Source organism: Aquarana catesbeiana, linkage group LG02 (genome assembly GCF_042186555.1).
Source record: "Aquarana catesbeiana isolate 2022-GZ linkage group LG02, ASM4218655v1, whole genome shotgun sequence".
Taxonomy (NCBI): domain Eukaryota; kingdom Metazoa; phylum Chordata; class Amphibia; order Anura; family Ranidae; genus Aquarana; species Aquarana catesbeiana.
Genome location: NC_133325.1, coordinates 352,185,013 through 352,200,774, shown reverse-complemented (window position 1 = coordinate 352,200,774; position 15,762 = coordinate 352,185,013). Strand labels below are relative to the sequence as shown.

Genomic DNA, 15,762 nt, shown 5'->3' with positions numbered 1-15,762 from the left:
ATGACCCCATTTTGGAAAGTAGACACCCCAAGCTATTTGCTGAGAGGCATGGTGAGTATTTTGCAGCTCTCATTTGTTTTTGAAAATGAAGAAAGACAAAAAAAAAAATTTTTTTTTTCTTTTTTTAATTTTCAAAACTTTGTGACAAAAAGTGAGGTCTGCAAAATACTCACTATACCGCTCAGCAAATAGCTTTGGGTGTCTACTTTCCAAAATGGGGTCATTTGGGGGGGGTTTGTGCCACCTGGGCATTCCATGGCCTCCGAGACTGTGATAGGCAGTGAAGAGTGAAATCAAAAATTTACGCCCTTAGAAAGCCTGAAGGCGGTGCTTGGTTTCGGGGTCCCATACGCGGCTAGGCTCCCAAAAAGTCTCACACATGTGGTATCCCCGTACTCAGGAGAAGCAACAGAATGTATTTTGGGGTATAATTTCACATATTCCCATGGCATGTTTGAGCAATATATAATTTAGTGACAACTTTGTGCAAAAAAAAAAAAAAAATTTGTCTCTTTCCCGCAACTTGTGTCACAATATAAAATATTCCATGGACTCGACATGCCTCTCAGCAAATAGCTTGGGGTGTCTACTTTCCAAAATGGGGTCATTTGGGGGGGGTTTGAACTGTCCTGGCATTTTATGCACAACATTTAGAAGCTTATGTCACACATCACCCACTCTTCTAACCACTTGAAGACAATGCCCTTTCTGACACTTTTTGATTACATGAAAAAATTATTTTTTTTTGCAAGAAAATTACTTTGAACCCCCACACATTATATATTTTTTTAAAGCAAATGCCCTACAGATTAAAATGGTGGGTGTTTAATTTTTTTTTTTCACACAGTATTTGCGCAGCGATTTTTCAAACGCATTTTTTGGGGAAAAAACACACTTTTTTACATTTTAATGCACTAAAACACACTATATTGCCCAAATGTTTGATGAAATAAAAAAGATGATCTTAGGCCGAGTACATGGATACCAAACATGACATGCTTTACAATTGCGCACAAACGTGCAGTGGCAACAAAATAAATACATTTTTAAAAGCCTTTAAAAGCCTTTACAGGTTACCACTTTAGATTTACAGAGGAGGTCTACTGCTAAAATTACTGCCCTCGATCTAACCGTCGCGGTGATACCTCACATGCATGGTGCAATTGCTGTTTACATTTGACGCCAGACCGACGCTTGCGTTCGCCTTAGCGCGAGAGCAGGGGGGACAGGGGTGCTTTTTTTTTTTTTTTTTTTTTTTTTTTTTCTTTATTATTTTTTTGCTTTTTTATCTTATTTTAAAACTGTTCCTTTCATTTTTTTTTTTTTTAATCATTTTTACTGTTATCTCAGGGAATGTAAATATCCCCTATGATAGCAATAGGTAGTGACAGGTACTCTTTTTTGAAAAAATTGGGGTCTATTAGACCCTAGATCTCTCCTCTGCCCTCAAAGCATCTGACCACACCAAGATCGGTGTGATAAAATGCTTCCCCAATTTCCCAATGGCGCTATTTACATCCGGCGAAATCTAAGTCATAAAATGCTCGTAGCTTCCGGTTTCTTAGGCCATAGAGATGTTTGGAGCCACTCTGGTCTCTGATCAGCTCTATGGTCAGCTGGCTGAATCACCGGCTGCATTCTCAGGTTCCCTGTTGAGACAGGAGAGCCAGAGAAAAACACGGAAGACGATGGGGGGGGGGGGGGCATTCTCTCCCACTGCTTGTAAAAGCAGTCTAGAGGCTAATTAGCCGCTAGGATTGCTTTTACATGAAAGCCGACCGCTGGCTGAAAAGAATGATACCAAGATGATACCTAAACCTGCAAGCATCATTTTGGTATAACCACTCAAAGTCGTGAATGCTGTACCTGAAGACAAAAATATGGCTAACAATAAAGCACAGTAAATGGTAAAGTATAAAAAATTGCATACCTGAAAAGCAAACATGATAAAACATAATAACAATAAAACATTGCAGAATAGAATACAGTAAAAAAGAGCAGAACAATAGAGAGAATAGAGAGAGAGAGAATAGAGAGAGAACAATAAAACGACAACTATTATTTTTTATTTTATATTTTTGTTTGTGTTTTTTTTTTTTTTTTTTACACTTTTTTTTGTAACTGTAACTTTTATAACTGTAACCGGTTCCAGGTTCGGGTCTCTCAAAATGCGATGGCATCTTGGGAGACCCTGTGAAAGTGTGTCCTAGTCTGTGCAATGCTGTACCCTACGCTAATACTCAGCTAGTGAATGGTAGCATTCAAAACATTCACCAATGCAAAGACCAGGATTGTCAGGACAGGAGGGACAATAATAGCGGGTGTCACGCCTATATCCGCGCTTACTGCAGACACGACATCTTTTTTGGGGGTTCGTTGGGTAGGGGTACTAGGGGGAGGACATAAAGAAAATGCCTCTCATGCAGCCGACTGCATTTGGTTGGGGATGTGAATGGGGGAAGTACGGGCGCTGCAGAAGCGGTGGGTTCCCAATTAGGATTGGCGAATGCAGCAGGAAGGGCACTATGGGCACGACGGGCCTGTGTTTGTCTTCTTTGTGGCAGCGGGACACTACTTGTGCTTGCCACCTCACCAGCTTGAACTGCACTTATGGGACTCGCCACGTCACCAAGTGTTACTGCAGTGCTGGTTTGACTATGACCGGGGTGTACTAGGCCGCTGGCGCTTGCCAGTTCAGCAAAACGCTACCAAAAAAACTGTTAACGATCGCAGGGATCAGGCCTGACTCTGCGAACGCTGCAGTTATGCGTTTAGTGTTTTGTAAGTGACAGTGATCGATCGATACTGCACTTGGGTGGGCTGGGCTGGGCCGGGCGGAGGGGCAAAACACAGGTGCTAGCAGGTATCTGGGCTGATCCCGCTAACACTGCGTTTTTGGGAACCCTAAACTGCTGGGGATGCCAGTATAGATCTGATCGGATCAGATCAGATATTGATCAGTTCAGATACTATACCACTAAGGGAGGTGTACGGTGCGTGCGTGGGTGTTAGCGCTACTGGCACTAACCTGACGCTGCCTGGGGCTGGTGCTTGCCAGTTCACCAAAACGCTACCAAAAAAACTGTTAGCGATCGCAGGGATCAGGCCTGACTCTGCGAACGCTGCAGTTATGCGTTTAGTGTTTTGTAAGTGACAGTGATCGATCGATACTGCACTTGGGTGGGCTGGGCTGGGCCGGGCGGAGGGGCAAAACGCAGGTGCTAGCAGGTATCTGGGCTGATCCCGCTAACACTGTGTTTTTGGGAATCCTAAACTGTTGGGGACGCTAGTATAGATCTGATCGGCTCAGATATTGATGCGTTCAGATACTATACCACTAAGGGAGGTGTACGGTGCGTGCGTGGGTGTTAGCGCTACTGGCACTAACCTGACGCTGCCTGGGGCTGGTGCTTGCCATTTCACCAAAACGCTACCAAAAAAACTGTTAGCGATCGCAGGGATCAGGCCTGACTCTGCGAACGCTGCAGTTATGCGTTTAGTGTTTTGTAAGTGACCGTGATCGATCGATACTGCACTTGGGTGGGCTGGGCCGAGCCGGGCGGAGGGGCAAAACGCAGGTGCTAGCAGGTATCTGGGCTGATCCCGCTAACACTGTGTTTTTGGGAACCCTAAACTGCTGGGGACGCTAGTATAGATCTGATCAGATCAGATATTGACCCGTACAGATACTATACCACTAAGGGAGGCGTATGCTGCGTGCGTGGGTGTTAGCGTTACTGGCGCTAATCTGACGCTGCCTGGGGCGACGCATATCACCGCCGGGCGATCAGGGGGCTAAATCTTTATTCGGCGGGTGCCCTGACACTATAAAAAATAAACAAACTAACCAGCGTCACCCGTAACGGTTATACAGTGATCAGTGGTGAAAGGGTTAACTAGGGGGCAATCAAGGGGTTAAAACATTTATTAGGTAGTATATGGAGGTCCCTGTCGCTATAAAACGCTGACGGCGAACCTAAATATTTACCTCACTAACTAGCGTCACCAGCGACACTAATACAGCGATCAGAAAAATGATCGCTTAGCGACACTGGTGACAGGGGGTGATCAAGGGGTTAAAACTTTATTAGGGGGGGTTAGGGGGGTATCCTAGACCTACAGGGGGGTAATACTAACTGCCCTAACACTGTAAATGTCACAAACTGACACCAATACAGTAATCAGAAAAAAAAAAAAAACCTGCTGGTGTCAGTTTGTGACAGGGGGGGGGGTGATTGGGGGGGGATCGGGGGGCGATCGGGGGGGGGATCGGGGTGTTTTGTGTGCCTGGCATGTTCTACTGTGTGTGCGTGTTTGTGTAACTCACAGTACAGTCTTCTCTCCTCGGCCCGGAACGGAAAATACCGAGCCGAGGAGAGATGACATCATTTCCTCTGCCTCTGTGTACAATACAGAGGCAGGGAAATGATCCCATTGGCTGGGAGCGATCGCGAGGGGGGGGCCACGAATGGATGGCCTCCCCCTCACCTCCGATCGCCGGGGGAGATTTGCCGACCGCCGCTGGCACCGGGGGGGGGTCCGATCGGACCCCCCACCCGCGGGCAGGCAAGGACGTACATGTAAGTCCTTTTGCCTGCCCGTGCCATTCTGCCGACGTATATAGTCGTGCGGCGGTCGGCAAGTGGTTAAAGGGCATTACCTTGTCAGAATGTTTATACTGAAATATTAAAACAATATTACATTTATGGAATTATGCAAAATCTGTGTGTTAGGAGGTTTTCACATTTTTCCACAAATACAACCAATTAATTCAAGTTTGTTATCCATGCTATTTTGAAGACAAGTGAGTGCAACAATGTGATATATATATAAATATATATATTTACTAAAATTCAGTGTAATATAATATCAGATATATTTGATAATAATACAAAAAGATAATATATACTTTCACATATCAAATATATATTGGAAATACAGATGATAATAAATTTTACCACAAGCTTAAAATGTCATATTTCAACACTTGGTAAACAGCTTTCCGTGGTTCTACAGACTTACGTAAACCAACTAGGTGTTGACTTTGACACTTGTGATTCTTCTCAAAACAAATCGACCTTCAAGTTTACACTTTAACCACTTGCCTACCAGGCACTTACACCCCCTTCCTGCCCAGGCCATTTTTAGGCTTTCAGCGCTGTCGCACTTTGAATGACAATTGCATGGTCATGCTACACTGTACCCAAACAAATTTTTAATCATTTTCTTCACACAAATAGAGCTTTCTTTTGGTGGTATTTAATCACTGCTGGGTTTTTAATTTTTTACAAAAAAAAAAAAAATTTTGAAAAAAAAAAATGTGTTTTACTTTTTTTTCTGTCAGTAAATTTTGTAACTAAGTAATTTTTTGCCTTCACTGATGTGCACTGATAGACTGAACTGGTGGGCATTGATGAGGTAGCACTTATGGGCACTGATGAGGTGGCACTGATGAGGAGGCACTAATATGCCGCACTTATGGGCACTGATATGTGGCACTGGTGGGCACGGATAGGCGGTAAAGATGGGCATTGATGGGTGGCACTGATGGGCATTGATCGACAGCAGTGATGGGCAGCACTGATAGGCAGCATTGATTGCCAGCACAGACTGACATCGCTAATAGGCACTGATTGGTGGCACTTGTGGGCAGTGGTGGGCACTGATAGCTGCCACTGGTGGGCACTGTATGCTGGCAATGGTGGACACTATTTATTTATTGTAATCAGGGCACTGATGATCAGTGCCCTGATTAAATGCCTAGATGTCCCACTGTGAGGAGATGCTGCTGATCGGGTCTCCTCGCCTCACACTCTTTCAGTGTGAGGCGAGGAGAGCCGATTACCGGCATCTCCTTGTTTACATGTGACTGGCTGTGATTGGACACAGCCGATCACATGGTTAAACAGCCACGGACGCGGTTCTTTACAGAGTTCGGGGTCGCGCCGTGTCCTAGCAACACAGCGTGGGCGCGCGAGAGAGTGGCCGTTCTGGGACATCGTCATATGAGAGCTGCACCGCCCCGCCATCATTTGACGGTGGGCGGGCAGAAAGCAGTTAAAAATGCACGGACAAAAGGTTATACTGTTATACACAAAGCTTGATAATTTAATCAAGACTTATTTAAAGTAAAATTAATTCTCTAATAAATTTTATGTTTATATATCGTAAAGCCATTAATAAGACTATTAAAGTCAGTTTTTGTTGAGATATACAACCATGTGTATTTGTGTATTTCTCTATATTTGGAAAAAGAATTATTTTGCACTGCAGTTAGAAACAAAACAATTCTAAATATTTTACAAAGTTTAAATGGTTTTAGTAATGTATATGCTAAATAATTCAAATATCAATAGATAGAATAGAAAATTAATACTTTACCAGTGGTCTAAGAAACTTTTTTTTTTGAGAAGTATCAGTTAGGTGACTCAAAGGAGATCTTTTACTCTTCCTCCTACATCTCTGCGCTCTCCTTTTTCTCCTCTCGTCTCCCCCTTTCAAGATTTTCTCACCCTCAAAAATTCTTTCAGTTCTCCTCCCAGCTATGTGTAACCAGTCTATATTGCCCTTAGAATGTGGGTATGGAAATGCCTTTCACGTCATGAGACGTCAAAACACATGTCATTTCCTGGATAGCTCTTACAGAAAATTTGTAGTTTCCTACAGATCGTTCTGTACTCCTGTAAACTGGTTTAAGCAGACAGTCGCTGTTGGCTGACGTCACAGAGCCCGTCCAGGCTCAGGAAAGATTGCGACCATATGATTGGGATCCACCCCCTCCACAGCCCAGCGCTCCAGTGAGCGTGGGGGGACAGAGCAGAGAGCTGATGACTGACAGTCACCAACTCCCTACTCAGGGAGTACTGAGAACTGAGCGATCAGCGGTGTTTGATCGCTCAGTTCTCAGCTCTAGTGCCGGCAGGGGGCAGATGCAGCATTTACCTAGGTATGATTTTTAAAAAAATCCCTTCTCTTTTAACCATAAATGTATATAAGGCCAGCCACACAAATTTCTTTCCTACAACTGCGGATTACAGGAAAGAAATTTGCTTGATTCCCCCATCAACACAGACAGTGTTCATGCGGGAATCCTCCTGCCGGGCCCTTGTCTTCTCCCGGCTGGGTGACTCTAGATAAGTCCAGAAGGTATTCCCCAATACACGCACAGATTAAGTGTGCACTTTGAGAACTGGACTAATCCTGAAAGTGGTTGTAAACCCTCTGGGACCACTTTAACCTACAGGTAAGCCTAGATTAAGGCTTACCTGTAGGTGCAAGAAATATCTCCTTAACTTACACGGTTAAGGAGATATTTTACAAAAACCGGGCACCGCTACCTATGGCGCATGCACGCCGTAGACAATGGCGCAGGCGCACTGAGCATGCCGTTAGTGAAGGCTAACGTGCCGTCACTGATGGCACCCGCGCGCATGCGCCAAAGTGACGTTATCGCGGCTCTGGCCAGTCACAGCGCCAGAGCCGCGATACCCGGAAGTCACTCCGGGATAGAAGGTGACGGCGCAGGAGGCGAACGAGGGTCGCTTTGGGGGCTTCGATCTGAGGTAAATTATTCATAATGAGCTAGTATGCTATGCATACTTCCTCTTGAAAGGGTATTCACTTCTCCTAAGCTTTTTGCTAAGAGTTAACCTATGGAAAAGTATTTTAAAAATAAATGGACTGTTCCGGTGGTGGATCTTGTCTTTTAAATTCTTAAACACCTTACAGGTCCTAGGAAGATGTTCCCTCTTTTAAGGTTTCTGTTGATAGGCATCTTTGAGGCCTCGTAAAGGCCTTCTCTGCCCCATGCAGGTTCTGCACTGCAACCAGATATTGCTGCTGTATCCATTTGCCATATCTATTATAGTCACAGGTGTTTGCTTACAGCAATGGGCAGCAGCCTGTACAAATCAATGACAGGCTGACAGACACCGCGGCTGCATGGATATAACAGCACATCTGAGCATGAGCAGTTACATGCTTATAGGAATGTATGAGTGGCCCAGTTTGCGTCCAGGATGTGAGGCTACATGCGTACAGCCACAGCCTTTGGCAGCCTGTAGGCTGCTGCCCATGGCACGCCTGTGACTACTGAGTGCATAAACCCGCTCTGTGTGTGAATGATATTTTATTTCTGTGGGGTTTTTCCTATTTGGTTTTTTATTATTTTTTATAATTTGTATTACTATATACCCTGTTCATGGTCACTTGGCTAGCATGAGCTTATAGCAGAAAGTGGAATGTATACTTTATCTTGTCTGCATTAAAGGAGCACTCCCCTGGCGTTTCTTCACTGAGAACCGAGCCATCTAACACCGCCGATGGCTCGGTTCTCTCGGCTCCCCGAGTGGAGAGCTGCTGACTGTCAATCAGCAGCTCTCCTGCTCTGCTCCTCCATGCTCACTGGAGCGCTGAGCTGTGGAGGGGCAGGGAGCATCTGTTTCAGCAGCTGCCTGGACTGAACTTGGTGATGCCAGCAGAGAGTGGACTTCAGCCCACTCTCTGAAAATGGGTCCCAGCAGTGCAAAACTAATTACAGTCCTGTGACCCTTACGCGAAGCCCAGCCAAATGAGGCCAGGCTGGACTTCTCCTTTAACCGCTTCCGGACCAGCTGCCGCAGTTATACCGCAGCAGGTTGGCTCCCCTGCGTGAGCCGTCGTACCTGTACGTCGGCTCTTTAAGACACCTCCGGCGGTGCGCCCAAAGCATGTTTCCGGAGCCAATGCGAGTGCCCGGCTGGATGCGATGACCGCCATGCACCCGCAATTGCTCGTTAACGAGAACGGGGATGTGTGTGTAAACACACAGATCCTGGTTCTCTCAGGGGAGAGGAGACAGATCGTGTGGTCATACGAAGTATGAACACCGATCTCTCTTTTTCCCTAGTCACTCCCATTCCCCCCTACAGTTAGAACAGCCCTAGGGAACACAGATAATCCCTTAAACGCCCCCTAGTGTTAACCCATTCCCTGCCAGTGTCATTTATACAGTAATCAGTGCATTTTTATGGCGCTGATCATGTATAAATGTCACTGGTCCCAAAAATGTGTCAAAAGCGTCTGATTTGTCTGCCGCAATATCGCGGTCCCGATAAAAATTGCTGATTGCCGCTATTACTAGTAAAAAAAAAAATAAATATATATATATATATATATATATATATATATATATATATATATATATATATATATATATATATATATATATATATATATATATATATATATATATATATATATATAATGTGTGTGTGTGTGTGTATATATATATATATATATATATATATATATATATATATATATATATTTATTATATGCTATAACTTTTGCGCAAACCAATCAATACACGCTTATTGTGATTTTTTTTTTTTTTTTTTTCCAAATATATGTAGAATAATACATATCGGCTAAACTGAGGTAAAAGACCAAAAGAAACTTTGTGGGAAAAAAGGGCGTCAATTTTGTTTGGGTACAGCGTCGCATGACTGTGCAATTGTCAGTTAAAGCGACGCAGTGCTGTATCGCAAAAAAAAAAATGGCCTGGTCAATTGAGCAGCCAAATCTTCCAGGGCTGAAGTGGACTAGCCGCCGCAGTTTTACTGCGGCAGGTTGGCTCCGCTGCGCGAAATCGCATTATTGTATGTGATCTCGTGAGCTCCGGATAGCGGGCGCGAGCTTCGTGAGTCCGACGGAGGGTCTCGTGGACTCGATGTCCACGGGGATACCCGCGATCGTCTCACGGAGAGGAAGAATGGGGAAATGCTGATGTAAACAAGCATTTTCCCGTTCTGCCTAGTAACAGGACACTGATCACAGCTCCCTGTAATCGGGAGCAGTGATCAGTGTCGTGTCACACATAGCCCATCCCCCTCACAGTTAGAACACATCCCTAGGACACACTTAAGCTCTGCAGCACCCCCTCCTGGTTAACCCCTTCACTGCCAGTCACATTTAAACAGTAATCAGTGCATTTTTAATCGCTGTATAAATGCCAATGGTCCCAAAATAGCGCCAAAAGTGTCCGATGTGTCCGCCATAATGTCGCAGTAACACTAAAAATCGCTGATCGCTGCCATTACTAGTAAAAAAAAAATATTAATAAAAATGCCATAAATCTATCCCCTATTTTGTAGATGCTATAACTTTTGCGCAAACCAATCAATAAACGGTTATTGTGATTTGTTTTTAATTTTTTTTTTTTTACCAAAAATATGTAGAAGAATATGTATCGGCCTAAACTGAGGAAAAAAAATGTTATTTTATATATTTTTGGGGCATATTTATTATAGTAAAAAGTAAAAAATATTGCTTTTTTTTTTTTTTTTTTTTTCAAAATTGTTATTTTTTTTGTTTATAGCGCAAAAAATAAAAACCGCAGAGGTGATCAAATACCACCAAAGAAAGCTCTATTTGTGGTGAAAAAAGGATGTCAATTTTGTTTGGGAGCCACATCGCACGACCGTGCAATTGTCAGTTAAAGCCTCGAATCGCAAAAAGTGCTCTGGTCTTTGACCAGCTAAATGGTCCAGGCTTAAGTGGTTAAAGTAGTCTTAATTGCCTCTTTGCATTCTTTCTGACAATTTTAAACGCGGCACAGCATTTGTTCCTGTTAGGCTGGGGAAGTGAGCCCAACATACAGTGCATCTTGGCATCTGGGCAAGACGGGGAACTGCTGATCAGTGTATTCAGACAGCAGCGGGTGCCACTGTCAGAAAATAATGTCCGGGGGGGGGGGGGGGGGGTGTGTGTTCCAGCATTCACCTTGTTTGTGTGGATGAAGGAATCTATCAGTTTTTTTTCCCTAAGTTTATCGCCAGCTTAAGCATTGTCACTTATGGAGGGGAAGTGTATTACTGGCAGGATCACCATGTGTAAATAAAGGAAATAACGCCTAAAAAAAAATATGTAGCCACAACATCTAAATACTGATAAACTGCAGTATATTACAACTTTGTTTTGGTTCAGATCTGTATAAACATTTAATTTATTTATTTATTTTTCCAGAAATTCTCTGCTTGGTCTTAGTCAAATGCATGGTTTCACATTCCAGTTTAATCCAGTAAGTAAAGTTCATTTTACTATGCAGTAGTGAATTGATTGAAAAATGGTATTTTACATGCAAAATGTGGAACAAGTTTAAATTTAAAAAATTAGGTGGTTCCATGTTAGGTGGGGTACACACTATAAGAAAATCGGGCAAACTTTTGGGTGAGATTTTTTTTTTTTTTCTTCTTCTTGATGTTTTACAGCAAATTGGAACTGATAAAAGAAAATTCGTTCAAAATATTCTCATACTAAAAAGGCTTTTTTTGTTTGTTTCTGATCATGCGCAGTCTTTATTTTCTGATTTTTCTTGTACGAAAACGGTAGACATTAAACGAAATCGTTCATTCTGTTCACGTACAAGAAAAATTTTGGGGTTTGTACGAAAATTCAGAATCGGCTGTCGAAAGTTGTGTACACGCTATACGAAAATCGTATGAAAATTCTTTGGACGAAAATGTTCGCCCGATTTTCCTTTACTGTTATACTATGTAAGCAGGTGCTTCCAAGAGGGTTTTAAAGTGTTAACGGTTTTCTTTTACAGACTTCATGCTCTGAGGTTAAACGGGTCAACTATGTTACAAATTGTTTCAACTTTGAATTGTTGCACTGTGACTTTAGGTTGACATGTTGTGCTAGTGGGTTCTAAGAAGGATGGCTTACCGCTGCTGGACAGGTTTTCTCACTCTATTCAGGAAAATTCTTTTCCCCTGCACATTAAACCATATAAACAAGGCTCATTAAGTGCCCTAGAGATTAGGGGAAAGTCTGCCAAAATCTAGTTGTTACTCTACCTGATTGTACCATCCCTGGGGGGATGAGCCCAGTCGAGGTTCCCAGTGGGGTCTGGAATCTATGGACTTTGTGCTAACCTGACTGGGCTTTGTTATGAACTATTGCTACTTCTTATGGATTTACTGCCTATTATGGACTCCTGCCTTGAGAAGGACTATTTATGGTTTAGCCACCTGCCTAAGGTATGACTACCTCATGGGGCACTATTCAGGGGCACTACATAGCTTTGTATAGGAAAGCGTGTAGAAGATGTCTTTGAGAACTGTTTTCTTTTTACCTGCAACTACTTCAGTAAAAAAATATTTTGCATGGTGTATCAAAAGAACAGGGTTTACAACGGGACTGAAGAGGTTAGAAAAGATACGGTACAGGAGTCTAACAAGCAGAATGCTGTCCAGAGTAAGGTATTTTGCTATTGCTAAGGACTGCCGTACTTGTGTCACTTGCTAACCAGCCAGAAAACGGGTGACATGACAGAGAGGTGATGGATGCTCTGGCAGTGAAGAGGTGTTTTGCTTGGCTCTTTACTAGCAACCGGATCCCCACATACTGGGACTGACCTCAAGGCACAGAGTACTTGGATAACTAGCCTGTGAGTCACGGATGACATAATGAGGCCTCATAAGGAGAACAAGGAGTTATGGAGAAGAGTGTTTCCTGTATCCATTAATAATATACGAAACATTTTCACCAGGAGCAAGGTGACGGGACTGCTGAGTTGGTGGATACGGTGCAAACTCCATGGTACCGGCTCAGAAAGGCTACACACCTGGAGAGAGAGGTGTTCTCTAACAGAAGTTGAGTCCAAAGTGCATTAGTGTTATTAGTGTTAGATGTGTGGCCACGTATTATAGTGTTTACTGTGCATGTGCTTTGCTTGCTTTTAAGTTTGGAATGTCTCCTTAATGTTGATTTTGCATGACTTTGGCTTCTGCCTATGGTTTAGGCATCAGTGCAATTCCACAGTGTCCCTGTTAGGCAGCCTTAAGCTCCGCCCACAACTGTTACAAATCTTGTAACAGATAAATAAGAAGGTAATAGGATTGAAATTATTGCTATTTCTGAATAAAATGCTGCCCCACACTCTGTCTTGTACTGGTCAGTCACAGGATAGAAACCCTAGGCCATTGGTCAAATGTTCTTGCTTATAAAGTAGAATTTCAGCATATACCCAACTAATCATAAAACTGCCAAAGTTGTGACTTTCATATAGTTAAAACCTACATAATGTTTCAAGGCCCCATGGTGGCAAGTAGGTTAATAGTAGATGTATTAGGGTGCAGCTTATACTGCCCGAATATTAGTTAAGTAAACTGTACTAAGCAAAGGTTTACTTTAAACCTGTTCTAAGTTTTTTCTCTTTTTTTTTTTTTTTTTTTTACAAGAATAAAATGGAAGGCTCTTAAAGCGGTAGTAAACTGGTGATGTCACAGACTGCATCCAGTGTGAAGATCTCCTACACACTGCAAGTTTAGGAGATATTCATTGTACCTACAGGTACTACCGCTTTAAGCATCATGATAGTTTGCTGTTTGGATATATCTTTTTTTTTTATGATAACTGCTATTCTTTTTATTTCATTATGTACAGGAAACCAAGTTACATTTTCAAGCTGGCAACGCTGGATATTGACAAGAAATTGTACTCAGCCATTTTTCATGTTTGTCTAATGTTTTTAGGTTTTATTGAAGCTTTGTGGAAAAAAAGCTAACAAACCTGAAATATGATAGCTGTTTTTACATGTTTGGGAAATTTATTTTAACATGCTTTTAAGACTACTAAGCCCTGTAAATTCTAGATGTATTTGGCCCACCTCAAGCAAATTGTCCTTGCATTAATGTTTTGCTGCTAACTAAATGCTTCAGGAAGAGCATCTACTGTGTGTATGTGTGTAAATAGGCACTGAGCTTTACTGCTGAATACAGTATCTTCCTTCATTTACAGTGCAGGTTTTTTAGGATTTAACAAACCTTTATATAAGCAATGTTGGCACAATTTGCTTGAGGTTCAGATAATGCAGCTAAAAGTTAATGGGACTATCTATCTATTTATTTTTTATATTTGAAATTCTTCGAACCAGACTTTAGGATGTGTTGGTCATGTAACTTCCTTTTTGGTATATTTTAAGAGCTTTAACGTTTATGGCAATCCTTCAGCAAATGGTAGAGTTCTTACTAACAAATGTAAATGTAAAATGTATGATATGCTGTTAAAACAAAACCCAGAAAGAGGGGGAAGAATCTTCCTATAAATATAATTGGATATAAGTTTCAATTCTTTCAGACTGGATATGTCATGCATAAGGATGTACTCTAGCCAGTGTTACCAGAGTTCACTCCTTTAAAACTGTTCTGCAGGTTTTGGGGCTTGATCTTTTACCGTACAGACTGTTGCCTCTTCCTCAGAATGATCCCACTGTGTAATGTTTTAGCTTCTGACAAGATCTGTGTTACCCCATTGCATGTTTGACTTTGCAGGGGGGAACTTAAGTTGGTAATAATACCTTCTAGGAAGAAAAAATTGATAGTGAGTGTAAAGGACTCATGGATGCGCGCATCTGCTACAGTCTGCCTTACCTAAAGAAGTAACATTTTCTAAGTTTTATGTGTTCAGTAGCCTGTCCCCAATTTTAAAATTGACAATTTTAAGTAAGCACACATATTTGTTTTTCTGTCTATATCTTGTTTTCTCGCCAGGGTTTTGGATTTGTAGAACCTGTGTGATGAAATGTATCAAATATATGTTTTTTAGGTGTATTGGCCCATTGTGTCAAGGGCATTTGAAGTAGATTTTCAATGAAAACAAATAAATGTTTTTTTTTTTTTTTTTTTTTTTTTTAAATAAAAGTATACAACACTGTTAGTATATCCTTTTCATGTTGTTAAGCTTCCTGTGTTATTGTAAAGTTTTAATTTGACGCAGAATTTTATTTTGCATGACATACAAAATTAAATTGACATGGTTTCTTTGCCTTCTTTGTTTGGCTATTTTTTTTTTATTTCTGCTGGTCCTTTTTCACTAGCCCTGGCGTACAACCTATAAATGGTGATTCCAGCAAAGGACAAAGTGTTTTCACATTCAGCTTAGTCAATCTCACAAACTAAATAATTTCAGTGTTTACTAAATGTCACCTGGCTGAGTAATACAGAGGATGTTCCTACCTCACTTTGACTTATTGCACTATTTTTGCTTATTGCACTATATTACATAATGGGGAATTTAATGCATATTGGACAGCCAGCTGTCTCTTCATTTTAACTAGCATCTGTATTATCAATTCTGGGAACTCTGACCCTTTAACATAATTCTGTAGTTTTATACAGGTAGAGTGAGGCAATTCAGTAAATAGTATTTAGCAGTCAGTTGGGTTTTATATGACCTCCTTCAAGTTTGTTTGAAAATATTCCACAGCAAACATACAGTATCTCACAAAAGTGAGTAGACCCCTCACATTTTTGTAAATATTTCATTATATTTTTTCATGTGACAACACTGAAGAAATGACACTTTGCTACAATGTAAAGTAGTGAGTATATAGCTTGTATAACAGTGTAAATTTGCTGTCCCCTCAAAATAACTCAACACACAGCCATTAATGTCTAAACCGCTGGCAACAAAAGTGAGTACACCCCTAAGTGAAAATGTCCCAATTGGGCCTAAAGTGTCAATGCTTTGTGTGGCCACCATTATTTCCCAGCACTGCCTTAACCCTCTTGGGCATGGAGTTGACCAGAGCTTCACAGGTTCCAACTGGAGTCCTCTTCCACTACTCCATGATGACATCGCGTAGCTGGTGGATGTTAGAGACCTTGCATTCCTCCACCTTCTGTTTGAGGATGCCCCACAGATGCTCAATAGGGTTTAGGTCGGAGACATGCTTGGCCATAACCTTCACCCTCTGCTTCTTTAGCAAGGCAGTGGTCA

At 42.0% G+C, this 15,762-nt stretch overlaps 1 protein-coding gene across 1 annotated transcript in view; it reads left to right on the top strand.

Moving 5' to 3' along the window:
- The window catches only part of LOC141127989 (uncharacterized), a 65,579-nt gene extending 50,868 nt beyond the window's left edge, over nucleotides 1-14,711 (top strand). Inside the window, exons 11-12 of the mRNA XM_073614985.1 lie at nucleotides 11,005-11,059; nucleotides 13,429-14,711. Coding sequence (XP_073471086.1) covers nucleotides 11,005-11,025 — 21 coding nt within the window. The 3' untranslated portion in view covers nucleotides 11,026-11,059; nucleotides 13,429-14,711. The remainder of the gene's footprint in view (nucleotides 1-11,004; nucleotides 11,060-13,428) is intronic.
- The last annotated feature ends 1,051 nt before the right edge of the window (nucleotides 14,712-15,762 follow it).